The sequence below is a fragment of the Aspergillus clavatus genome, genomic scaffold (assembly GCF_000002715.2).
Source record: "Aspergillus clavatus NRRL 1 1099423829806 genomic scaffold, whole genome shotgun sequence".
NCBI classification, from domain to species: Eukaryota; Fungi; Ascomycota; class Eurotiomycetes; order Eurotiales; family Aspergillaceae; genus Aspergillus; species Aspergillus clavatus.
In genome coordinates, this window is record NW_001517093.1 from 79,558 (window position 1) to 104,709 (window position 25,152).

Consider the following 25,152-nt stretch of genomic DNA (forward strand, 5'->3'; position numbering starts at 1 on the left):
ATAGCTTCCGTTTTATATGCCTCCAGAGGGAGCGACACCGACCTCGCTCTGCCAATTTGGACCCAAAGTTTCTGTTGCTTTCGCCTCTATCCAGTCCTGTACAAGGGGTCGGTCGAGTGAGCGGAACTCCAAAATATTGGGATGGTGAACTTACCCAAAGCTCGTTCGCGAGCTTCATGTTATTGGCAATCTTACTTGTATCGTAAGGTTTCGCAATAGGTATGAAGTATTGCCCCCTGATTCTATTTTCCCGAATCGCGGGGCTCGCAGCCAGGTACATGGCAGTCGCCGCACCATCTTGCGTGCTCTGGCCGATCAAGGAGAACAGACCTCTCATGATTTTGCCCCCAAACTTCCCAAAATACTGGTTCCAGACGTTCCACTGCTCCGTAACGATGTTACCTGGGAAGAACGTGTTCACGTAGATGTATTGATCCGCGTCGTTGCTCAGTTTCTCGAGCCGGCGATTCAGCTCCCGTGTGAAGAGGATATTGCCCAGCTTTGATCGGCCGTAACGCCATAACCCATCGATCATCGCAGACTTGGGTCGATCCGGCGAAGTCAGCAGATCCAAGTCCAGCTGGCGACACACGGAGTGGAGAGAGGAGCTGGTGACGACTATCCGCGCCTCGCTCGCCTTGCCCTGGGTTATAGACCGCCTTATGAGAGGCAGCAGGAGCATCGTCAGAATCTGATGGCCGACGCAATTGATAGCGAAGATGATCTCCACGTTTTGTGGGGAGCACTTGTACTTTGGCGACAATCCCATCCCTGGACAGCGGGCGTCAGTCGCCGATTCAGCGCGGTCCAAGGCGAAGAGGTGAAAGAAGGCTTACCCGCATTGCACACCAGAATATCCAGTCTCTCTGCCTTGCGAGTGATCTTCTCTGCGGCGTCTTTCACCGATCTGATGTCCGCGAGATCGCATTGGATGAATTCAACCCTGTCGTCGTCTTCGCTGAGCAAAATGTCTTTCCGCTCTCGCCATCCCTCCTGCGCTATGGCGAACTTGCTCTTGCTACGCGCGACAACGTAGACTTTCTTAATGCCGTGCAACAGTAGCTGCGCAACGATTTCTAGAGAGACCGAATACGAGGCAGGTCAATGCAATGCAATGCGGCTCGAGATGACGGAATGTAGGAAAGGGGAGATCGTTTCGGATACAGGGAAGTATTCACGCACCTCTCCCTATGCCAGCTTGACCTCCCTAGGGCACTATTAGCTACGTCTACTTCGTCCATGCATAGCATAAACAACATACCGTAACAACAGCCACCTTCCCATCCAAGGCAGGCGTGTCGTGTAATGAGAAGTTTCGATAAGTAAAGAACCCCGACATTCTGAACACTGTTTGATCGGATATCACTCCGGGGGGCGGGGGGCACTAAGTTTGAGAACAGAGACACTTCATGGCCGCAGATAGGATTTGAATGCTTTTCTATCCTTCTAGTGTTTCTCTATTGTTGTACAACCCTGGATGACGTCGGGAATACGGAGTATTGCTTGGGAGGGCTCAAGAATCAACGGATGCGGAAATAATCACAGCAGGGCTACGTCAGGGTGCGCGCCAAGCGGAACTCCCATCGATGACATCCAGGCGATCTACAGATGTGATTATCACGATCAGATCGAGCGATATAGACTCGGTATCGAAATGGGTATTTCATTATCAGCTCATGCGCTTCTCAAGTTTGGAAAATGACCGAATAAACTCCCAAAAGTGCCTTCCGCTCCTTGATCGTGTTGAACCCAATCAATCGATAGACAAGTGGTTCTATAGTCTATACCTCCCCATGCATAATAGTTATCGTAAAATCAAGGAACATAAGGTTGAGCTCCCTGGCGGCAAATAAAAAAAAACATTCTCAGGAACATATGTGCAGGACGTGTCCACCTCGTGATAAGAAACCAAAAAGAAAATAAGACAATCAAGATTCGTTCTGGTTGTGGAGCATCCAGGTGAGTAGATCAACCTTGGTCGCAACCGCCAGTGGCTTCATCGCTCCGTGCTCGTCTCTCTCGGTGACAACCGCAGCACTGTTCCACTCGAAGAATCGGTTGAGGACGCTCAAGGGCGTATCCATGGTAATCTCCATGAACTTGCGGTTTTTGGCTTGCGGCCGCAGGACATCGATTTCCTTTTGCTGCTCGCCACTGAGCTTGGCCTCCGACAGTCCGAGGTCTCTGGGGTCGGTAACCACTTCAGAGATCTTGCTGAAGTCGAACATAACATCAGCGACCGCGGTCTTGCCCGTGGCGCGTCCGTGAGTCAGCCGACTGAGGACATTGCCCAGAGTAACAAGGCCGACGAGCTTCTTTCCCGAAGCCGCAAGAACGGGAAGCTGATCGAAGCCTTTATCACGCATGATCTCAATCGCGCTCTCGCAAGGAATGTTGGATTGGACGGTTGTGATGGGCTTCAGTCTCAACGATTTCACCTGTGCGCCGGTGAACTGATCCTTTGGCTTCTGAGGCTGGACCTCCTCCGACACCAACGTAGTTTCACTAGACAATGATGGTAGGAGATTGTTTGCAGCGAGCCAATCGTCGTCAGCAAACTAGGAGATGTCAGTATCGATCGATCCATTGGCAGACGCGGATAAAGTAATGAGCTTACCTTTGTGAGGTAACTCCGGATGCTATCAGGCAGAACCACAACCACTATATCGTCCTTGCCAAAGTCGCCATGTTTGGCGGCCTGCACCAAGGCGGAGATGGCACTTCCACTGCTTCCACCGACGAGAAGACCCTCCTCGGCGATCAAGCGTCGGGCATACATGAAAGACTCCTTGTCGCCAGTCTTGTACCACTTGTCCACGACCTGCTGGTCGAGCACTTCCGGAATGAAATCATAGCCGATGCCCTCGACCTTATAAGGCTCATTGGCATGTTCTTGGTTCAGAGCGGCCGGCACAGCCAGAATGGAGCCAAAGGGATCAGCCGCGATGACCTGAACTTTAGGGTTGTGCTTCTTGAGACCACGGGCCAGACCGGTGATTGTGCCACCGGTTCCTGCGCCAGCGACAATAGCGCTGATCTTGCCGTCCGTCTGAGTCCAGATCTCCTCGGCTGTGCCGAGTTCATGCGCTAATGGGTTGTTCACGTTGCCATATTGGTCCAGGATGTGAGCGTTGGGGAGTTCCTTCTCCAGACGTTTGGCGACGCCGATGTGGGATTCGGGAGAGTCGTACGCAGCCTCGTTCGGTGTACGGATGATGGTGGCATTCAAAGCTCGTAGTACCGCCACCTTTTCGGCGGACATCTTCTCAGGAAGGGTGATGATGGTTTTGTAACCTATGAAAGGGGGTGAGATTTGATCCCTCACATCAAGCTCAACGCGGCGGCGAAGGACCTACCTTTGACGGCACCGACCAGAGCTAACCCGATACCACTGTAAAAAAATAAAAATAAACAAAATAGAGTAAGATGATGCACAAATGACAATGATTTAGCCATGGCAGGGTAGTGCAACTAACGTGTTACCACTGGTGGGTTCGATGAGAGTATCTCCGGGCTTGATGCGGCCCGATCTCTCGGCCTCTTCGATCATGCGAAGGGCAATTCTGTCCTTGACGCTGCCTCCTGCATTGAAGTATTCGCACTTGGCATATACTGTTGCCTCGATCCCCAGGCTCTTAGGAAGGCGGTTCAAGCGTACCAACGGGGTATTGCCGATCTGCTGGGTGATGGTATCCAGAGTCACTGGAGGAACGCCTGGGCGAGTTGTGGACGACATTGTGTCGAGATAGATGTTTTCAGAGAGCGAAATGCACACTGAAAATAAAATTTCTCACTTGGAGCCAACCGTGAGGAATCGATGAATCTCGGTGGTTTTAGATACAGATTGACCCAACTTGAAGATTTACAAAAGTCGATGGCGAAGATTGAGAAAAATTCACGTTACAAGACCCCGCCCGATGGTAGCCGCCCGTCGCCGCCTCAGGCAATTTTAACGTGGTATGATGAGATTGCAGTCATTCGATATCTAGACGTCTCTGTAGATATTTCTCTCTACTATGTTGTATCGGTTGGTAAAGGTAAGATTTGAAAATTATATCCTACAACTCAAATATTTGGTGATAGTAGATTGTTCCTGATAACTCTCTTATGCGTTAATATGTGACCTGAATCATACCATGTTGTCGATCTACACAATTGAGTGTTTGTGACTTTGTAGTCCTCAGGGTGGTATTCCTCCAGAATAATTAAAGCTTTTGGGATTGTGGAAAAGTAATCCGTTCTGAGGCTAAAACTCTCTGGAATTGCTGGTCAATGGCAGTCCAATCTCACATCAGATTATACACATCATGCAGCGTATCTGTACGCAAGATGCTGCCATCCTTCACTCTCTTACTCTCACTTCATCCTGTATGGGCTAAAGTCAGGCAAATGGAACTGCATACTGTGTACATAGGTAAAGTAGGTAAGCTGGCCCGTACGCCGCTATATCTAGGTTAGGTAGTGCAGTGGCTGTGCAGCTTTCTCCACTGTCCCAGAATCAATACGAAATGAAATGAGTATTTATTACAGATACCCCTAGATTAGTTACAGGTAGGTATCTTGGACCTACAGAGTAGGCTGTCTGGGTAGATACTAGATAGTCTATCTATAACTAGGTCGGTCCATCTGGACTATGATAATGGCTTTCATACTCCATGCCAGTCTGCCTGAATCCTCACCTGGGGATTGCTCTACGGAGTATACATCTCTAGAACCAGCACGACATACATCATACACTCCCTTTTCCCTCCTCTTCTTGAGCCAAGAGACAACCAGGACCAAACCACACGGTCTGAGCTGTCACTAAGCAGGTCTTGGAGGTAGAAGGCTTCCATTGCCAAGCTGTCGCGGTTGATCTGATCCAGCCCATGGCTCATGCACCAATCACTCTTTCGTGAGGAAGTCAAAATAAAACTGTGCATCTCCACTCCAAGTCTTTCCAAGAGCCAAGGCTCCTCCCTTGTAAGCATCCTATGATGTTGATTATTGCCCCAGTTGGGCGAGGAAAGTGTCTATCGAATTTATGACCGTCTAGACCATGGAGAGTGATGATTGCCGTCGACCAAGCTGCAAAGATAAGCCATTGCCATAAATAATCGCCATGACAAGGGGAAACGGGCCGCACTTGACTACTGCCAGCTCACCAGCTGAGTTTATTTCTTTTCATCGTGTTTCTGCTTATTATTGTTACTGTACAGTCAACAGTGGTGGTAGTTCGCCGGTAAAATATGACTGATTTCTCTAAAAGAATCCCTTTCGCGTATCCGGATTCTATTTAGACCTCATTTTTAATCGCGAGTTATCTTTTTTTTTCGCATCTGCCAGGATAGTCCCTCGCATATTCTTGTCCTTTTGTACATCTACCATTGAACTATGTTGACCGTGATTCATCTGCTTTGAAGCGCCGATTCTTCCTCCAATCTCGTTGCTTTTTTCTTCTTCTTTTCTCTGCTTCTCTTTGCTTTCATTCCCCTTGCAGCAAGCGTTCTCCATTCTTCCATTGGCGATCTTCTGATTCTATAGCGCACACAGCAAATTGCATTCGATCTGGTTAAATATCATTCATCTCCCTATACCCACGACTGTCGAGATTGAGACGGCCATAAGCGATTAAACACGAGCTGTCAGCCTGTCGACATGGTAGCCTCCGCGAGATCTTCCTTGCATACTGAGCAGAATCGCATCAACGTAGGCGATGCCGGCCGGATATCGAAGCACTCCGAGCCAGCGCCCACATCGCAAAGCCAGGCCATCCTACCGACACACCATGAGAAACCTATTCGTCGCCCAGGGATGTTTCGCGTTAACACCGCCGGAGAAAGTGGCCGCACCGGCTTCCATCCTCTCCACTTTGTCACGGTCTGCTTTAGGAGCACATGTACGCTCTCAATGTTAGTGAGCGTTCTTTGGCCGGTGGTTCCAGCAGCGATTGCCATATACTTCGCTCGACCCAACCTTCACGTGTGGATCTTCGCCCTGAACTATATCGCAATGGTGCCCTCCGCAAACTTGCTCGGGTTTGCGGGCGGCGAGCTGGCGAAGAAATTGCCCAAAGTTTGGGGAGTCTTGCTGGAGACGACCCTAAGTTCGGTCGTAGAGATTGTGCTGTTCATAGTTCTGATCCACAAGGACAAAGAGGGCAATCTGATTCCCGTCATTCAAGCTGCTATTCTGGGTTCAATTCTGGCCAATCTGTTGCTATGTCTGGGACTATGTTTCTTCTTCGGAGGCCTCAAACGCCACGAACAGTCGTTCCATGAAGCAGTAAGCGAAGTAGGCTCGGGGCTGCTACTCGTTGCCGGGTTCGGTCTGTTGATTCCGAGCGCTTTTTATGCGGCTCTCAGCTCGGGTTCAACCAAGGCCATCATCAGCCCGCAAGACTTGGAGCGTTCCACTCTGGTCATCAGTCGATCAACCTCTGTCATTCTGCTCGTCGCTTTCATCATGTAAGCAGCGCCAATCCTGGTTAACCCCCTGTAGAACACAATCCACTGACGCAGTTGGTGCTAGGTTCCTGTTCTACAACCTTCACAGTCATCACAGCATCTTCGATGAAGTGCTCAAGCGAGACGAACACACGGCTGAGGATCGCGATGAAGAACTGCAGCGCGCCAAGCTTACTTTGTGTGAATGTTTTGTGGCAATCGCCATATCCCTCACATTCGTTTGCATGTCCGCAGTCTTCTTGGTAGAAGAGATCGAGCATATCGTCGAGAGAGGGGTTTCGGATAACTTCATGGGTCTGATCCTGGTCCCTCTGGTCGAGAAGGCGGCAGAGCATTTGACCGCTATCGACGAAGCCTGGTAAGTGCAATAAGTCCGTTACAATGAGACATCCGTGACCTAATAATCAATAGGGATAATCAAATCAACTTTGCCCTCTTCCACTGTCTGGGCCCTTCCATCCAGACAGCTTTATTAAACGCACCCTTGGCGGTGATTGTGGGCTGGGGTTTGGACAAGAATATGGGTCTCAATTTCGAGATCTTTATGATTGTTTTGGTCGTGCTGTCCATTCTGGTGGTTGGGAACTTTTTGCGCGATGGAAAGTCCAATTACCTCGAGGGTGGCCTTTGCGTGCTTGTGTATGTCATCATCGCTGTCACGACTTGGTATTACCCCAAGGTCGAAGGCCATTCTGCTGGCGGCCATTCGACTGGTGGGCATGCCGAGTGAAGTGACCTAATTTTGGCCTTTAATTATGACACCTAATCATCTTTTTGTTGGGATTGGGTACCGCGTTGCTCGAGTCCAGGGATAGTAGGCTGATATATATATATATGCCCTGGAGTGTGCTGGTAGCTTCCGTGGGAATGCTTGTCTGGAGAACAATTACCGAGACATGGAAGTAGAATAGAAAATAAATAATAGTTTTAATCGTTATTATAATGAAAGAATGAAGGCCTCATATGTACCGAATAAACTCGTCAGACTATGATTGCATTGTTGTGTTGGCGACTGGCTTTAGGCGGAGACAACCTACTTACCTGATAAGAGGTAACCAACAACGTTTCTGATCTGGGAAGAACCACTCTTACAATCATTAACAATGAAAACCACTGTGAATCCAGTGGACACAGTTACATCTGCCCTCAAAGATCGCAAACTTCCTTTTAAATCAGAAGAAATAGAGTCAGCCTTTATCGAGGACTCAAACAAGGATGAGAACATACAATGGGTGGAAGAGCACCTCAGTTACGACACTCTTCTGTCGCAAGAAGAGCTCACCTTGTATGCTGCTTCCCACTCGTTCAACCCGTACATTTTTTGCAGACTCAAAGATGCGATTACTGACTATGTCTCCGAAGATTCACAACCTTAGAGAGCTCCGGCGCGCTGCGAAATGTCCTTCCTGGTCCAAACCTCGGTGCTACACGGCCACTTCTCGACGATGATCTTCGTGCTGCAATCGAATCGTTGAACTCGTCGACATCCACAACACAAGAACAAACCAGATTATTGAACCTGCAAAATGAAGTCTTGATTAAACAACTTCGTCTGCGCGATGATCGGGAAGCCCGACAGCAAAGGGATATTCAACGGCTGCGCCAGAAACATGATAGTGGGAGACAACACATAGCAGCTGCGGTAATTGACTCCTATGGGCACTCATCACGCGGGATACCTAGTTGACATCCTCTCAAGTCTAGTGATCTCGCGCATGATTTGGAGGTGACACTGAAAAATGAATTGGAAAAGACGGCCACCGAAGGCAAAAAAATACTGTCCACACTGACCGGACGGCTGAAGGACGATGATAAATTACTCGCAGACCTGGAGCAAACAGCGTCTAGCGTCCAATCCACAACAGACGATGCCTCGATTGTCAGACGAGCGACCGAACTTGGCTCAATGCTTGCCGAATTGGTGGCGGAGGAAATACAGTGCCGCCTAGACCGACTGTATATGGAAAGTTTGAAGGCAGGACTGAAGGATATGGCCAACCTGTCAGCAAATCCCAACGAAGACGAGGACGCTCTGATCACTCTTGGAAATGAATTGGAGTCTCTGTATCCAGAGATTGACGTGTTGGCTGAAATGTCCACAAAGCAGCTTTTCTACGAGCCTATCGTTCGCGAGCTTCAGACTCTCCACGGTCAGCTTCGCATAGCCTCCTATAGGAAGCTTGAACATGTTGGTTGGCCCTCACTCGTTGCATGCTCACTGTCAAAAGATTAATAGTGGAACAGGTCTCCGATACCATCTTGGAGATGACGTCGTCGACTGAAAGATCTATCAAGCTATTACAAGATCGCGAATCGCACTGTGCTACGCTTGAGGCTCTTGCTACCTCTTACAGAGCCGAGATAGGCGATCAATTCTCCGAGAAGCCTTCCTCCAGGCGCGACACTCTTAGCCTGAAGAGGCGTTCCACTTTGCACACACCTGTTTTCACTGCCCCCGGGAAGCGCATAGACCCCGCAGAGATGCAGGCCCTCGGAAGTTTCCTGCGCCGCATCGGTCTATCTGTAGAGTCTGTGTTTAAACCAGAAGACGGAGAGGGAGATCGCGGCAGCGAGGCTCTATTCGAAAAGCGACAACACCTCGTGGAGTGCTTACACAATATGGGCGTCGGAGCTCAATTTCCCTTGGTGGCTGAATTGACTCCGAGTGATCGGGCGTCTCTGTTGCTCACGTCCTCCTTGTTGGCTCATTCTCAATTCAAGAATTCGCTCTCGGCCGTTGGCCAAGATAAGGAGCTTACTGAACTTGAGTCGCGATTGGGCCAGATCCAGAAAGGAATCGAACGACTCAATCTGGATGTTCTCTACCAGCGGGACAGGAACCAGGAGAAATTCATGGAAAGATGGAGATAAGGAAAGCCTTGGGCAAGTCATCCACAGGCTTCCGACGCAACAGGAAGGATGTTGGTGGCAAACCCGAAGTAGAAAGGTATCTATTCGGCTCTAATGAAGAGAACAGGCATCAGCATCGTGGCTGGAGAACCTGGTTTCTCTCGTGGGGGCCGTCCAACACTTGACGCCATAGCGATATACCCCATGTCAAATCACTTTTTGATTCGCCTATTGTATTATTCCAACAGCAGTCACTGCATTTGATTCGATGGGACACATGTGGCTGGTGGTATTGCCTGCGCCACATCGTTTATTGTTCGTGATGAATCCTGTAGCAGTCCATTGTAGAGGTTGCAAGTCTTACATGCATCGTACGCTTGGACGTCTTGGACTTTGATGCCTCTTCAGGTATCTAGATTCTAGTCCTCACCCATGAGTCTCGAAGTTTTTCGACAGGACAAGGTTGCCTGGAAGTCCGACCATCCATGTCGATTCTCACCAGCCACTTTGCTGCAGGAACCCTGTGACTCTCATCGCCAGGCATACTTATTCATAGTCCCTGCAGCAGGAGGCTCTGTATGGTCGAGATGACGAAGCAAGAAAGAAACCCAGACAACCCCATGGCATTCTGGATTTCTTTTTTCTTTTTCTTCCTCTCAACCCGGGATCAGACCCATCGATCTTTATCGCGGTCGACTTCTTTGTACCCGGCCGTTCACACTGTGCTTCCATCTCCATCGTCGATGATTTTGATCTGTTCGGCTGACTTGAACTGACTGCGCCCTGTGACCAGAAACCAGCCACACTTTCAACATCTCTACCTATCCTACCCTACAGAGTCGAGCTACGGCTGAGAAAGAAGTTGGTCAGATTTTTTTTTTCTTTTTTCTTTTTTTTTGTGCTAACCAAGTGATCAGTCATCGAGTAGAAGATCCTTAGGCTGCAGCTGTAGATTAGCCCATGTATGTGCCTGAAAGGCTTCATGGGTCGTTCCGCCGCATGATTTAGCGTCCGTCATTGTGCTGGTACAAATATATTTAGGCCTCAACTCCCCCAGCGACCTGGAGTTTCGAAGAAATCAGTTCCCTGTGGGACAAAGACCAGAAACTCATAACAGTCGTGCTGTCAGCCCATGTAAAGCAAATCCGAAGACCCTTTTATTCCTTCCTTCATCTCTGCCTGCTCCCCTTTGGTTATCAGCTGCTTTGGACTCATGACTTCGGCCACATGTCTTTCATCATTGACAATGCCGTTTCACATCTTCACTTGTCTTGCAGTTGGACCATAGCAAAGTGCTCATCGTCTTTGTTAGGTACTATCATGCACAACCTTTGTTCTTTGTTAGTTCTTTCTTGGAGTACCACCTTCGCTCCAAGCAGCGATAGCCTTCGGGGGGTACATATCATTTCCTATATATGAAACTTCAACATCTTTCCTGAGTGACAAACTATCAGATTCAAGTTCGAGGGCCAATACATCAAACCCCGCAAGCCGCAGACCCTTCAACGCATCAGCATAGTATCGGATAGCAGGCTATGTGCCTCATTGAGAGGTTCACTGACGTATATTCAATGGAGATTCGCACAAGAAGAGTAACTCACAGGTGCCTGCTCAGTGACGGCCGGAGGACCTGCAACCGCGCCCGAATATACGATCGCGGGGAGTACTACCACGTCCGGCAGGCTCGGCGACGAAGTTCCAGAGGCATGGCTTCCCCGATGTATCAGATCATCGAACCGAGAGGGCCCAGAGAGCCACGACAACAAACAGCCCAAAGAGAAGCTACGCCGAGAAGGACGTCGCTGCCGGCTCGAAGCCACCCCATCCGATTTCCAATTCCGATTCTTCGAAGACCTCGGGAACCGGGCACCCCGCAGACCTCGCACGAGCGTCGCGGCCGCGGAAGATCGCCTCGTCCCTTTGTAGTGGACTTCCCAGAGCGTGTAGATCACTCTCCGCACAGCAATCAACAGCGGGTTTTCCCTCGAATACGAGAAATTTCACCGCGGACACGAGCACCTCCCACCTCGACTGATGCAGATCGAGAGAACGACTCAGATCATTCGTCTCGACGAGCTCGATCGCAACATACGTCCAGTGGACCTCGGCCGCCTAGGGAAAGAACTCCTGTGACTGAACGCGAGCCCCAGCCGCGAAGGCAACGTCAGGGCGCAAGCCGTGTGGTAGAGGTTCACAACGAGTCAGTCCCCGTACCTGACGAAGAGCGCAGAAGCGCGGCGCCTCGGCATGTCCGCTTCTCCAATGAGGTGGAAGTCGAGGAGAACATCAACAGCGTCAGAGCACGGGAACGCTCTAGGTCAGGCCGACGAGAATACATCGATGCACGAGCACCGACCCACACCCATCGGCGTAATCCTAACAGCGATTATCGAGCCCGGGACGTTGACTCAGAAGGTACAGCGACGCATCCACATGGTAGAAACCCGCATGTGCGAGTTCATTCCCCATATCCCAGAAGCGTGAGGGAACGGTCCTGGGACAACTGCAACCGCCCACGCATCATCCAAGACGGGACCCGTGATATTTCAGCAGCTGGCGAACGCATCTTGGTAGAAGGCCGCGGGAGACATCATCGTGAAACCCCACCAAGAGACCACGAGTTGCGCACACATCGGAGGAGATCAGATGGCCGGTCGGGTCGTTTTAGATCCTTTTGCTCAAGAGCGGAGAGCAAAGAAGGCTGGCGCCAGAATGAGCGCTGGCGTTAAAGATTGACCAGTGCGTGACTTTTACGCCGCTACCCATGAAGTTCCCTGCGGCGGCCAGAGCTCTTTTTTTTTTTTTTTTTTTGAAGCCAGAATAGGCGTTGCAATCCTCGATTTAGCGAGATGATAGAATATGAAGTCTCATTATTTGGACATGTACAATATCAAGTTAAGAGATGGGATGGTTGTTGGATGGCTAAGTATGACTTAGATTTGTCAAGTTCTGTTCCGGGCAGCCTTCAATCACGCAACTTGCTGGTAGAACGTTAGGCACGGTCTAGCTTAGATTGTAGTGAAACCGGCCCTAAACCTAGTGTAGATTAGGGGCGAAGAGCAGGGATTACTCCCCTAGACCTAGGCACCAATGACCAAACTCTTGGACTTTCTACATACTTAGAATGATATTACCCTGTGGGCTACGCCTCACAAATAGGAGACCGACAATGACATAGAACAATGCCACGACGGCCGCAAGTACTACTTGGAGGTACTGCAACCTGCAACCACGCAAGATGTAAATGTCGCCATCGAGCGAATGCTCATTCTGGACCAGCCTCCGCCCATAATGGCATTCAAGGCCTGTACCGAGCCGGTGGTCGCCACAAGCGGCAGGGGCAAGAGCAAAAGCCACGAACAGCAGAACGATCATCAATATGGCCTTGTGGAGCCGCCGATCCGATGTGCAGAGCCCGCCATGAGGCCGAGCCGGACCAGGCTACTCAGGGAAAAGATGAGAAAGCGCAGGACGGGGGCCTCCCAGTGAAACATGTCCGATCATTCAACGTTCGTCTTTGCCATTCCGAGTGCAATACTCTCCGGTAAAGCCACTACATCTGTCTGGAGGTGCTTGACTGTGGGGATCGTTTTGTTCAGTATTGTCATGACTGGGGCTTGGGCGATGAGAGATAGGTTGAGCTGCTCCCAGAATGCTTCGCTGAGATCGTCTCCGTCCTTGGTGCGCATGCTCATTGCACGATATGTCGCGTGCCTGGTGGAGGCGACCTTCATTCCATCGCTTGCTTTCCCTGTAAGGAAGACGAGAGTTACAAGTTTGTCGTTGGAAGAATCAAGAGGATCATAAAGTCGGCTCCAAGCACTTAGGAAACGGCTTCAAGGGTTACCAGGCAGCCAATTTCATGCGGTCATATTTCGGCGCTCCAGAAAGGTGAGCAGCAGCAATCCTTGACCCCCTGGGACCTCATTTCTAACCTCTTATTGCAGTTCCTGGCTCCGAATCTCCTCCAACACCCACAGATACTACCATCAAGTCAGCATAGTAACACTTGGAAATCACGCACATCAGGGTCCGAGCTCCATCGCACAATGCCTCCATACCACTCGCGGACATTGTCATCATCACCGAGAGCTAGTCAGAAGGCTACAGTCGACATGTTGGAAAAGCTAAGAGCAGTATCTCTTCCACTATTCGTTGGCATCCATATCGCCTAGGCCACCCCCAGGCGCTGCCCCTCCACTCTTTCCAAGTCATTTTGGAGACAGGAGGTCCCCCCTAGCAGGTGTTTGGTGCTCCTTTCAATCTCCTGCACCTGTTAAGATGAGGATTCCTCGTCGTCCTGTGCCTCAGAGTCTTGCGGGGCAAGCAGAATTTACAATGAAGGGAGTGAAGATAGCTCTGACAGAGGAATTTACTCATAAGTGGACTGAAAGATCCAGCTTTGAGGACATAGTGGAGAGAGTGGGCAGGGAATCGATGATGTTGGTGACAGTGGAAATACAGAAGATGAAGATGATGATGAACTTGAATTTGAGTAGTGTTACAAGATGATTCCTTGGATGACAGTTTAGCCAATTTCTTCAAATATTTGTTTACATTCCACAGGAAAACACGCTCTCGTTTGGAAGTACCCTACTGTGTATGTATTCTCGCTCCCCGTGATGTCCATAATACCGATACTAGTTTATTTCTCCATCCATCTATCTATAGAGCCTGTACGATGCTGATCGACGCGGATCATGTCTTGGAAGTGAAGCCGATACTTACCTAGTTCAGGGATAGACTCGTTAGCTGGAGCATACAACTAAACCGTCCCACACAGCACAGGCTTTCATCATCAGTGCGTATGTCGTACATGGTCTGATTAGAGCAGGGTAGTTCGATAGAGAGAGCCGTCGAGAAGAGAAATCAATACCTTCTCTCACCCCTGCATAATAATAGTAGGTAGTAGTGTTGAGACTGGAGATACAAGTCAGAACAGGACAGCCAGCTGGTGAACTAGTGAGCTGGCACGGGGAAAAGCCGGGCGAAATAATGTCCGACAGTGCACTGTCTATCTATTATCAATGGAAGCCTTGAGTATTTAGTCCAAAATCTGCCCTGAACCACAGTTCACCTGAACTTCTCACTCTTGAGCCCCTATTCATATTGCTTATCTGTCTATCCAGTTTATTTGGAGACTATTGGGTTTTTTCAAATCCCGCTACTAAATACTAAGATTAATGAGTAGCTAATTACGATGACGATAATTATGATGTGAATAGATAGGTAGACACTATAGTCTATACTCGCTCATCCTCCCTCCTTTATATATCCGTTCTCCCTCATTCAAACACCCCCTCGACTTTGTCTTTTTCTTCTGGTGTCGCTGTCATAGGTGGAGACCTCCTTTTTTTTTTTTTTTTTTTTTTTTTTTAATATTTATATATATATTAGGTGAGCTCCTCGCCTAAATGCTGCTTGTGTTATCTCGATTGCGTTACTGACATATTGGTGTGCCCTTAGGTTCAAGCATAACTTCCACCTGTTCTTGCTCTCAGCACCGTGAATGAGCCAGTCAATTTAGTGGCTTTGCTGGCAAACGCTCCTTTCCCTTTTCCCTCGTACCTAAAGGAATCATCGTACTGCCTCCCCTGCCAGTTGAACCTACCTGCCGTTCGTCTTATGAGCTACTCGATATCGCTGGACTTGACTCGATAAACAAATACCGGGGCTCGGTCCCACAATGGTACTCTTACCGGAGGCGCTCATATCCACCTGCAGTTTTGAAGGCTGTCTTCAGAAACGCTACGCTTACGCGATCGGTTGCCTATGACGGTGGCCATGAATGGTTGCCATACAGAGGGCGAGGGAGCCCAAGATGCGTCTTCGGGACCAGGCCCAGCCTACTTAAATTCTCCTAGAGCAGGAGGCGAAGCGACGTTAGATCTCGGGGAGGCTGCCAGAGTGTTTGATATCTTGCCTACTACGGCATTGGAATTATTGTGCGTCAACGTCGAATTTCTAGCCAGGCCCAATGTCGGAATCGTCGTTGAGCCGGTTCTGGCTGCAGGGTCAGCTCGCAGTGATACCATGTCAAGTGGAGAGGCGACACCTACCAAGATCACCGAACTGCATTGCTCCCCCATGAGCCATGAGGAGGCAGCACGAGATCGCCTGCAACAGAGCATGTTGTCCAAGAGGTTCCTTTCGAAGAGAGCGCCACCCATCGCGTTGCGCGATTACCTATTGCGACTACATCGGTATTGCCCGATGTCAACAGCGGTATATCTCGCTACAAGCATCTACATTACCAGAATGACCACTGTTGACAGAGTAATGTCTGTGGACAGTAAAAACATGCACCGTCTGGTGCTTGCTGGTCTCCGGGTAGCGATGAAAGCACTCGAAGATCTCAGCTACCCACACAGTCGTATCGCCAAGGTTGGTGGTGTGAGCGAGCGCGAGCTCTCCCGGCTGGAGATTAGCTTCTGCTTTCTGACCGACTTTGACTTACGAGTCGATGCTCAAATGCTGTTTGACCAAGCTCAATCCCTGCAAAGCAGTATGGATCTGGTTCTCACGGAGATGGGTTAGATGACTGCTACACCCATTCCACTTTACGCCATCATCATAGAGCCACGGCGCCCCAAACTTACATACCGGTCTATCCTCCAGGTCTTGGATATGGCCTAAAAGACTTTTGACCTGATATTATGCGGAGGAAGTAGACATGAGGGCTAGTAAGGTGGATTGTTTATTCCTTGTTGCACACAGTTCCCTCTGTCTTAGATTTGCGGACTCTAGTTTGCTTGGGGGAGAAATTTGTCGATATCCAGGACGACACTCTATTATGTTCACCACTCAATATCCAATCAATGGAAAAAAAGATCGATAAGAAAGGGAAATATATCTTGATGAACAATACGGCTGCCTAATCATCCTTCTAGCTGCTGAGTAATCCCTCCGCGGGCAGTCGCACACGACTCGATCCAATACCAGAGGATAAACATTTGTCGAGACAGGAATACCGCATTTTAAACAAACGAGCCACCATTGTATATTCTTAGGCTCTTTGAAATTTGATTTGGATGAGACCCTGATCTTTGATAGGTATCTATCTACTCGTTGGAGGCAAAAGTGACCGGTGAGAATCACTTATCTTTAGCGCTGTTGCGCGCGGAAGTTGCTCCGATCAGCGTGGAAAAAGTAGTCTAATCAGCATCCCCGTATTTCTCTCCATTGCTTTCTCACACTCTGTCTCCCTTGGGTCTGCTTCCAACTTTCCATTGTCCCTGGTTCTGGAGGAACTTTTTTTACTGTTCTAGTCTTGTACTTGATTTCGCCATGTTTCATTGAGTTTCGAGTCTGTGACTGTTATCTCCGAACACTCGCTCGTGTCCGCTCCCAACATCTCGACCGTTTCCCAGACCCAAATTCCAGAACGGATTGTTTCTCGCAACAAACTATACGCTTCTTGTTGCGAAAGGAATGTCTTCCGGGACGTCTTCGACGCCACACAGCAGCAGCAGCTCTGCAGGGGTGAGCCCGAGTCCCGCCTCCGTACCCAATGGCAAAGGCACCACCAGCCCTCCTAAGGTCACTCAGCAAGATGTCAGCGTGGAGCTGAAGAACATGAAGCCGGATCGGCCCCCTGTCAAGGGCTCGATACCGCTGGGGGAAGACATAATGCAGATCGCGCGGATAGGGGAAATCGGGCCTATGCAAAAGTTGTTTGATGACAAGAAGTTTACCGCTACCTATGCAGACGAGGAAGGGATCACTCCACTTCATGTGAGTACAATGTGGACTGGGGCACATTGATCTCTTTGAATGGTGACTGACTGACAATTTCGTCTTGTTTCTTATCAGTGGGCTGCGATCAACAATCAGTATGCCATGTGCAAATTCCTCCTGGATCACGGTGCCGATGTCAATGCCAAAGGGGGAGATTCGGTCGCTACCCCAGCCATGTGGGCAGCTCAGCGTTGCAATTACTATATCGTCCATCTTCTCCTTCAGCATGGTGCCGACCCGCTCCTCACCGATGTCCAAGGCTACAACATCCTTCATTTGGCCACGATTGATGGGAATGCGTTCTTGCTAGTGCTCCTATTGCACCAGGAAATACCGGTGGATGTCTTGGACCAACAGGGCCACACAGGCTTGATGTGGGCGGCATATAAAGGTTATCCTGCTTGCGTGGATCTGTTCCTGCGCTGGGGCGCCAACGTCAACGCTGTTGATGACGGTGGACTAACCCCCTTACATTGGGCTTTGGTCAAAGGGTCATTGCCGTGCGTGCTGAAGCTCATTGAATATGGTGCGGAACGATTCGCGAAGACTCAAGAAGGTAAAACACCGGCCACAGTGGCCGGTGAGATGAACACAACACGAGTCTGGTATCGTGCTCTTGATGAGTGCGGTTATGACATGGATGGAAACACCAAAGTCCTCCCGATGGGATTAGGGCCCTGGGTGCGCAATAAGGGTGTCATGTCAAAGTTCTTCTTCCTTTGGCCCTTCGTGATGATCTATGCGGCGATCTATATTTTGAGCTACATGGTCGTCTACGCTGCCATTCCCATTATGCTTGTGGCAGTATTTGGACTCCAGTGGGTTGCGCAGAAGGCCGCCAGCCAGGCACCTTCGGATTATAGAGTTCTTCAAAAAACGGTATGCATTCTCCCAATACCCCCCATATTCCCTATGGCACGTTATCTGCCATTTGCTTCCATCTTTGGAAAGATATACTGACTCGCATGTCAGCCATATCTGTCAGGCGTCTTCGCAGGAACCCTGTTTTGGGTTGGTTTCACCTATGTTTTCAACGTCTTACCTGGTAAGTCTCTTCGGTATTTGTGGCGCCTTTGTTGCTCAATTCTGATCACCTGCCTGCTAGCAACATATTCCGCATTTCCGATTATGAACATCTTGTTTGCGGTATTCTATAGCTTGACGACCTATTTCTATATCTACTCAATGATCGAAGACCCCGGCTATGTGCCAAAAGCTGGCAGCCGAAACCAACAGAGGGCCGTCATCTCTGAACTGTTCACGCAGTGGAAGTTTGACGAGGAGAACTTCTGCGTAGCCTGTATGATTCGGAAGCCATTGAGAAGCAAGCATTGCAGACGTTGTTCACGCTGTGTTTCAAAGCATGACCAGTAAGTTCTCCCACCGAGGAGCACACAACCCTCTTCCTGTTCTAACCTTTTCGGTGTAGCCATTGTCCATGGATTGATAATTGTGTCGGCGTTAACAATCTGCGTCATTTTGTTTTGTACATCATTTCGTTGGAGCTCGGCATCATTCTATTTTTGCAACTGACGTATAACTGTAAGTCTGCTATACATCGCCGAGAAATTAATATTCGTCTAACGAAGAGACTATCCAGACATCAATGTTTTGCCTGCACCTGCCGAGGCGAAGTGCAATGTCATCAACGACACACTTTGTGGATTTGTGCTGAGGGATACCTTCACCCTCGTCCTCGATATATGGGTCTTCATCCAGCTGGTCTGGGTCACTATGCTCTGCGCTGTTCAACTCGTCCAGATCTCCCGGAACCAAACCACATACGAGAACATGCGAGGACACTCAATCGATCGAAGCTATCCGAGCACTCGAGCCTTTGCATCGGCTGTCACCGCAGGAACAACTTCGCTTGATGCCGCCAGCCTCTCGGCTGCGGGTCAAGGACCAAACCCAGCGCTAGCCAGGGGCCACTCTCATCGGGGACGGAAACAAGGGTGTCTGCAGCAGTGGTCGTCTCTTCTCGGTGTCGATACGTTCTTCGCGACTGCGCGCGATGGACTGCGAGACGGACCGCGTGCTGATCGGCCCAAGAATCCGTTCTCTCGGGGCGTTGTTAACAATTGCCGCGACTTTTGGTGCGATCGTTCTCCATACTTTGGCAAGCGGGAGCCCGGGTCTGCCATGCTTGGGGGAGAAATAGTCAACTACAACCGGATGTACGAGGCGCCGATGCGCATGCACAGTGGTGGAGGATACCGGAGCCTCGCCAACGATGATCTTGAGCAGAACGTTTGATCGTTTCCTGCTCTGTTTATGTGCCCTACGCTTGAATTGTGCGACTTTCTCGCATCGGTATGTGACGCCTGAGTTCTCCCAGAGCGTTTGATGAGCGATCAATGAAGCTCTGCATTTTTAATGTCTGACGGAGTCGGGACGACTATTGGCCGTATATGATTTCTCCTTCTTTGACCTGTATCATGTTCTCTGCATAAAATCCATTCGCAGGCGTGGATATTGACTTGATGGGATGGTTGATCTGAATGATGATAGTGGTAGATTTGATACCTGAATGGCTGAACATAATATATTTTTGAGACCGAATAGTGCTGCTGAGTGTTTCTACTCTGACTGACCATTAGTTGGATCTATGATTGACGTGAACAACTGCTGTCAATTTTCAAGTGGCCGGCGAGTCTCTGCGACAATAGCGCCTTTCGTCCTCAGCAGAGCCAAGAGGTAGGATGGGAGTACAGTGACATGAACGGGCCTAGAAAAAAAAAAAATCTCAGTCCGAAAGAGGTCATCCGATCGTCATCAAAACTCAGTTCAAGCAGAGGTCCGCTCTGAGACATTGGGTCTGGACTCTGGAATAGCAATAGCTTCTCCTCCCGAAGAAGAATAAAATTGATGGGCGGGATTCGGTCGGATTGAACGGTAAGCTGATATTTGGAAGATACTCGGTCCTTGTCCTTGGTACGGGCAACCAAGCTGGATGTCTCACCGTTATCAATCTCATCAGATAATCTGCATCAGATAATTTTTTTTTTTTTTGCTACCCGAGTGTGATCCTCCAGCTCCTGCTCGTGCTATTGCAATTGCAATGTTACCACTTTAACCCTGGTACTCGGTATAATCCGTACTCCGTACAGACTTAAAGATGATACGGGTAATTGCAAACATTCCTCGGTATTGCTACGGAGTAGGTACGGAGTATGTGATACCCCTTCCTCGAATCCTCCAGTATACATACCTATTACCTAGTAGGTAGTATTTCCGATTCCCAAGAAGAAGGATTCCAGCTGCAGAGATTGAGAGATGAGGACTCGGATGATCCGATGTCGCTGGTACTGGTTAGTTAGGAGTTAGACATAATCCTGCGGGGACGCTAAGATCTTATCTCGGCACGGAGTGAATTGAAATTTTCCTGCAAGAGAGAATTACGGAGTAACTTCCATCCTTACGCTTAGGGTGTATTTGTGTAGTAAGTAGTATGGGCATCTTTTTTTCCCATGTGGTCTTTCCCATTGCTTGTTGCTGTTTTGATCTTCCAAACGGATAGCGAGGGATACCCGGAATACCATCACCAATCATATGCAGGGTACTTGCAACTTCGACAGGTAGTCTGTCTGTGGGTATTGTGAACATCCAGACAGTTATGGAGCACCTGGTACGGATGAGCCGAGGAGGGGAGGTCGAGATCCTTCACCCTGTCCTTCGACGAGTCGGGTCTGAACTCCTGTAGTCCGTACCTACTACCTAGTCCGCACTCTGCAGAAAGAAGGGGATTGGTACCTGACATGGCCGCAGTCAAGCGTCAAAAACAATGGGCAGACTCGGAACGACCATTTCCCAGGACCATCCACACCAGTCAGGCAGGACTTTCGTTCGGTACTCCGTAGTGAAGGGAGGACACGATCCAGTCACGGCCGTGCGGGTGGATGGTGCGCGAAAATGCGATTCTCGCGAACCATCCCGTCTGGGTAGAGGCTTCGCCGAGAATAGACGTGGTAGTGGTACGACCATGCGATGTAATGCATTGTCTCAACTTTCCAAAGACAGGTACCTTAGGCACTGGGGCTCTTGAATTTATTTGAACGGTTTACATGCTAGTAAACTGCCAGTGATAATACCATGGATACAAGATAGTAAGGTAAGTACATAGTATAATTGTAGGACAATGGAGAAACAAACCAAAGAAAAAAAAAAAAAAAAAGCCGAAACTCGAAAGGCACCAAGAAGGCTACTGACTTAGCAGGTCTGGGCGGGTGGAGCAAAGCGGGGCGGCAAGGTTATCAATCAATGGCCTAATTTCCTAATCAATCAGTGTGGACTTGGAAACCGCTAACCACGTTCACGCAGTAGTCACAGTTAGATTGACTTGGATGATAGCCAACTCCGTCGGTGGTTCTACTTCCGTTTGCAGTTTGCACCCTGCACGTAGTGCTGTGCAGCGTGTTTGGATATTCTGGAAAAAAATACGTCGGGGGTGGTTTCTCTTTGGATAAAATTCTGCATCCAAGTCAGTTCTCCAAGACAAGTATCTTCATCCCGATCAACCATGATGATGGAGATCGTGCCGATCCCACGTATGTGACTCCATACCAATGACACAATCCTTCCATGCTTCCAGCCTCAGGCCTTCAGCGTAGTAGTGTGTGGAACTATGGAGTCTGTCCGTACTCCTCCGTCTGCCTTGTTGTAATCAATCAGTGGGACCTCGGAAAACCGCAAAAGAAGAAGACCCGGACTCCAGCTTAGCAAATTATGATTCAGAACCATCTCATCACTTTCTAAGTCTCCTCTATATACTTCATGAATTATACGAAAGGATCATCAGCGGTGTGGAAGTCGAACCGGCTTCAATCCTCTTAATTAACTCAAGCCACCGTCCAGGACTAACAGCCTCCTGAACCAATCGTCAAGCTTGTGTGGTACAGAACCGTGGGATGGCGCCATCAGATAACGCGTGAAAATTTTTATCTGATCTGATTATCAGCGTGCCCACTGCCCTGAATCTGATCCATCATCCCTGATCCCTCGGATACGACTCAATGTCTCCATACCTCCCTTCAGTAGTCCAACTTGGTGGAGAGCTCCGTTCCGGTAATGTCATTGTAAGTATCACTCGGTCCACGGAGTACTACAGGACTGAGAACAAAACTATGCTGAAACCATTGTCTCTCTTCGATGCTAAAGTCAACACTCGTGGTACCTTCGGTAAATGATAATACATTCCAAACAATCATAACTCTTTCCGAGCCTCTCTATATAAAAGATATTACACCAAATGTGTATCCAGCCTCTTTGTGGAAAACAAAAATCAAAGGGCCAACGTGGTATATGTGATAATCATAAACAGGAAGATCGCATCAACATCCGATCGTCGGGTCCGATGTCATTTCCTCAGGTTTCTCTCATTGCTTGCTCCGTCTTCCCGAACCCCCCCATTTCGTTGTGTCAGAGAAATATCCTTGGCACTCGCTACGCGTAACGCCTTCGAAAAAATGTCACGGCTTTCGATTTGTTTTGTTTTGTTTTTTTTTTTTTTTTTTTTTTTTCTTTCGGCTCTGCCCCAATTTCCATTGCTGTGTGAGTTTGCCCCTCCTTTTTTGGCTTTCCCTCCCTCCCTTCCTTTATTCTTTTTTCTTCGTGTCCTTACAGCATGGCTCGGATTCTGAGGTCCTGAACCGCTGCGCCCTCAAGCTGTTCGCCGAAAATCGACTGGACCATCTCGCCGCCACGTGCCGCCAGAACCGACAGCAGGCTGTCACTCAGTCCGTGCGTCCGCTCGTTGCAGCCCTGAAGCCAGATGCCGGCGTGTGGGCTGACCTTGCTGGGGTCCATCTCCACTCGATAATCTCGACGGGGGTTCCACTGCTCCTGTCCCGTAGGTCGGAGATGCTGGACGCCCTTGAGCAATCCCTCGTGCGCATTGCGGTAGTAGCCCGTAGCCACCATCAGAGCGTCCACCTCCAAAGTCTCCTTCTCGCTGGCGGCGGCCTCCGACTCGGGCTTGGAGGATTTGAGGTGGATGCGCATGCGCTTTTGGGGGCCGTGGTGTTCGATGCGGGTAATTTTGCGTTCGGGGAGGATGCGGTGCTGCCATTGAGTCTCGTTGGGGTTCTTGACTCGCTGTAGATACATGTCGTTGTAGATTTCCTCGATCAATTCCAGGCGGACAACGCTGTAGTTGGTGGCCTTGTCGGCGGCCAGGGCACGCTTCCGTTCGGCAGCGGAAAGATTGTAGAACTTGTCGACGCGCTCGGGGTTGAAGAGTTCATTTACACTGGACTCCCGATTAGTAGAAGAAATAAAAATGAATGGCCAGAGCCCGAGATACTTACAAAGGCGAATCATCGCTGGGTCGCATCGCGGTGTCCCTCATGATCAGCGTCGTCTTGGCTCTGGGGTATCTCTTTTGAAGATCGTGGAAGATCTCAGCCGCGCTCTGGCCACTTCCGAGGACGGCAATGTTGTAGGGTTCGGACTCGTTGTTCAGGAGAGCCGGCAGGGTTGTGCAGTACTTGGACGAATGCATGATCCGAGGATCCTGGGGCAGTCCAGCGGGCATCTTGGCCGTGCCTCCAATGGCAACAACCACCTTGCGGGTCTTTCTGGCAGTGATCTCGCCCGTCTCGGTATTGCGCGAGAGAACAGTGAAATAGTCGACCACGGAGCCGCTGGCATCTGTCTTGCCGGGGATCACCTCCACCACTTCTTCGCCGTAGGCCACCACATTGGAAAACTGCTGGGCACACCAGCGCATGTAATCTTCAAACTCCAATCGTGCCGGGAGGAAGGTACTCAGGTTGGTGAAGTGGATCAGGCGATCCTTCTGGTGCAGATAGTTGAGGAAAGTGAAATCACTGCGGGGATCCCGGAGGGTCGCAAGATCCTTGATGAAGGAGATCTGCATTCTGGAGCCGGGGACCAGCATGCCGGAGTGCCACGCGAACTGCTTCTGTCGCTCGAGAAAGCAGACCTTGGGCTGGGGGATGCCATTGGCGGCAGATTTATTCAGTCGAGGATCCAGTGCATCGTGCAAGGCGATGGCGATGGCCAGAGAGGCTGGTCCGAAACCAACACACAGAAGATCATGAAGCTCGTCCTGTGGTGTTGACTTTAACCGGGGAGGATCCCGAGACAGACGCTGTGCAGGCTTCATCTTGCTATCCAGACCGAAGGAATCCGATTCTGGCTTTTGTACAACAGGTTCCATAGATTAAAAGTGGACGCAAAGGAGAGAGATGGGCGGATGAAGGACACTCGGTGTTTGTCTCAAAGTCACACTTGAGGCGTGGGGAAGGGGCAGGGAAGAACGAGGGGATCCTAGAAGGGCGTTTGAGGGAAACCAGAGACTCGAGATCGTGAGGTGAAGCAGACGCAGAAGGGACTGGGGAGGGAAAAGCAGCAGGTTTAATATAAATATGCTTGAGTATATGCGGATTGTGGTAGGATTGAGTTTGGGAATTATAAAATTATATCGATGTTTCGATGGTCAACATGAGCCTAAGATGCATAGGTATCACGATTTCAAGTAAATTTCGTATCGATTAGAGTCGCTGTATGGATCACTGGAAATAGGTAATTTTCCGATCAGAAAAGTGATTATACCAAATACCTACTTATATTCTGCCCAGCAGACTAGGTAGACGACTAGCAGTAGTGAATTCTTCTCCAGCGGACCCATGGACACGTAGAAGCAGGTTGTCTTGACGGTTAGCGGGCCGGAAGCTGTTCTTGGTCCCACAGTCTGTTGAGGAATACAGCGGATTGGGAATCTCTATTAGAGAAAAGGAAATGTGAGAGCTGTGTGCCTGGAAAAGGTATTCCTACAGATACTATTATTATCACTACTGAAGATGGGAGCTGGAGGCAACGATAGAGATTAGTACTCCGTAGTGAAAAACTGATGGAGCTGGAGTTAAAAAATACCCACTATAAAAAAAAAAAAAAAAAAAAAGGTGGGATGATTCAATGTCTGGAAGATTACTCCATCCGTATACTTGATCCGCACTCGCCCGATGTCGGAAAAAAAGGAAGCAACACAATTCACAAAAGAAGCCTCCGAATATTTCAACGTTTGAGTAACTTTGCTTTTTCAAATCTGATTCAAGTTCCACAAACTCGTGGTAATCCGACAATCAGAGCCACAGCC

General features: G+C 49.5%; 8 protein-coding genes across 8 annotated transcripts, besides 7 other annotated features; 4 read left to right on the forward strand and 4 right to left on the reverse strand.

Annotated features, from left to right (window-relative positions):
- Positions 1–12: 12 nt before the first annotated feature.
- ACLA_079610 (putative short chain dehydrogenase/reductase) lies at positions 13–1,339 on the reverse strand (the record flags this gene model as incomplete). Its single annotated transcript, XM_001267702.1, has 5 exons — positions 13–96; positions 155–771; positions 837–1,076; positions 1,183–1,207; positions 1,262–1,339. The coding sequence occupies 5 exons, from the start codon at positions 1,337–1,339 to the stop codon at positions 13–15; spliced, it is 1,044 nt and encodes a 347-aa protein (XP_001267703.1).
- Positions 1,340–1,928: 589 nt separating this feature from the next.
- Positions 1,929–3,736, reverse strand: ACLA_079620 (cystathionine beta-synthase CYS4; the record flags this gene model as incomplete). The annotated part of the gene is made up of 4 exons (XM_001267703.1): positions 1,929–2,558; positions 2,618–3,294; positions 3,357–3,391; positions 3,477–3,736. 4 exons carry the CDS (start codon positions 3,734–3,736, stop codon positions 1,929–1,931), a joined length of 1,602 nt encoding a protein of 533 aa, XP_001267704.1.
- A 1,901-nt stretch (positions 3,737–5,637) lies between these two features.
- Positions 5,638–7,176, forward strand: ACLA_079630 (hydrogen/calcium exchanger domain-containing protein; the record flags this gene model as incomplete). The annotated part of the gene is made up of 3 exons (XM_001267704.1): positions 5,638–6,446; positions 6,511–6,804; positions 6,858–7,176. The coding sequence occupies 3 exons, from the start codon at positions 5,638–5,640 to the stop codon at positions 7,174–7,176; spliced, it is 1,422 nt and encodes a 473-aa protein (XP_001267705.1).
- Positions 7,177–7,549: 373 nt separating this feature from the next.
- Positions 7,550–9,317, forward strand: ACLA_079640 (uncharacterized protein; the record flags this gene model as incomplete). Its single annotated transcript, XM_001267705.1, has 4 exons — positions 7,550–7,731; positions 7,809–8,088; positions 8,146–8,638; positions 8,683–9,317. The coding sequence occupies 4 exons, from the start codon at positions 7,550–7,552 to the stop codon at positions 9,315–9,317; spliced, it is 1,590 nt and encodes a 529-aa protein (XP_001267706.1).
- An 850-nt stretch (positions 9,318–10,167) lies between these two features.
- Positions 10,168–10,194: a microsatellite.
- Positions 10,195–12,796: 2,602 nt separating this feature from the next.
- On the reverse strand, positions 12,797–12,985 carry ACLA_079650 (uncharacterized protein; the record flags this gene model as incomplete). Its single annotated transcript, XM_001267706.1, has 1 exon — positions 12,797–12,985. The coding sequence occupies one exon, from the start codon at positions 12,983–12,985 to the stop codon at positions 12,797–12,799; it is 189 nt and encodes a 62-aa protein (XP_001267707.1).
- Positions 12,986–14,646: 1,661 nt separating this feature from the next.
- Positions 14,647–14,672: a microsatellite.
- Positions 14,647–14,673: a microsatellite.
- A 407-nt stretch (positions 14,674–15,080) lies between these two features.
- Positions 15,081–15,833, forward strand: ACLA_079660 (putative cyclin-dependent protein kinase complex component; the record flags this gene model as incomplete). The annotated part of the gene is made up of 1 exon (XM_001267707.1): positions 15,081–15,833. The coding sequence occupies one exon, from the start codon at positions 15,081–15,083 to the stop codon at positions 15,831–15,833; it is 753 nt and encodes a 250-aa protein (XP_001267708.1).
- An 894-nt stretch (positions 15,834–16,727) lies between these two features.
- Positions 16,728–19,289, forward strand: ACLA_079670 (ankyrin repeat domain-containing DHHC palmitoyltransferase family protein; the record flags this gene model as incomplete). The annotated part of the gene is made up of 6 exons (XM_001267708.1): positions 16,728–17,030; positions 17,109–17,912; positions 18,006–18,078; positions 18,139–18,403; positions 18,463–18,575; positions 18,634–19,289. 6 exons carry the CDS (start codon positions 16,728–16,730, stop codon positions 19,287–19,289), a joined length of 2,214 nt encoding a protein of 737 aa, XP_001267709.1.
- A 713-nt stretch (positions 19,290–20,002) lies between these two features.
- Positions 20,003–20,031: a microsatellite.
- A 2,483-nt stretch (positions 20,032–22,514) lies between these two features.
- Positions 22,515–22,556: a microsatellite.
- Positions 22,519–22,551: a microsatellite.
- Positions 22,557–22,649: 93 nt separating the features above from the next.
- ACLA_079680 (L-ornithine N5-oxygenase SidA) lies at positions 22,650–24,213 on the reverse strand (the record flags this gene model as incomplete). The annotated part of the gene is made up of 2 exons (XM_001267709.1): positions 22,650–23,280; positions 23,339–24,213. The coding sequence occupies 2 exons, from the start codon at positions 24,211–24,213 to the stop codon at positions 22,650–22,652; spliced, it is 1,506 nt and encodes a 501-aa protein (XP_001267710.1).
- Positions 24,214–24,936: 723 nt separating this feature from the next.
- Positions 24,937–24,957: a microsatellite.
- The last annotated feature ends 195 nt before the right edge of the window (positions 24,958–25,152 follow it).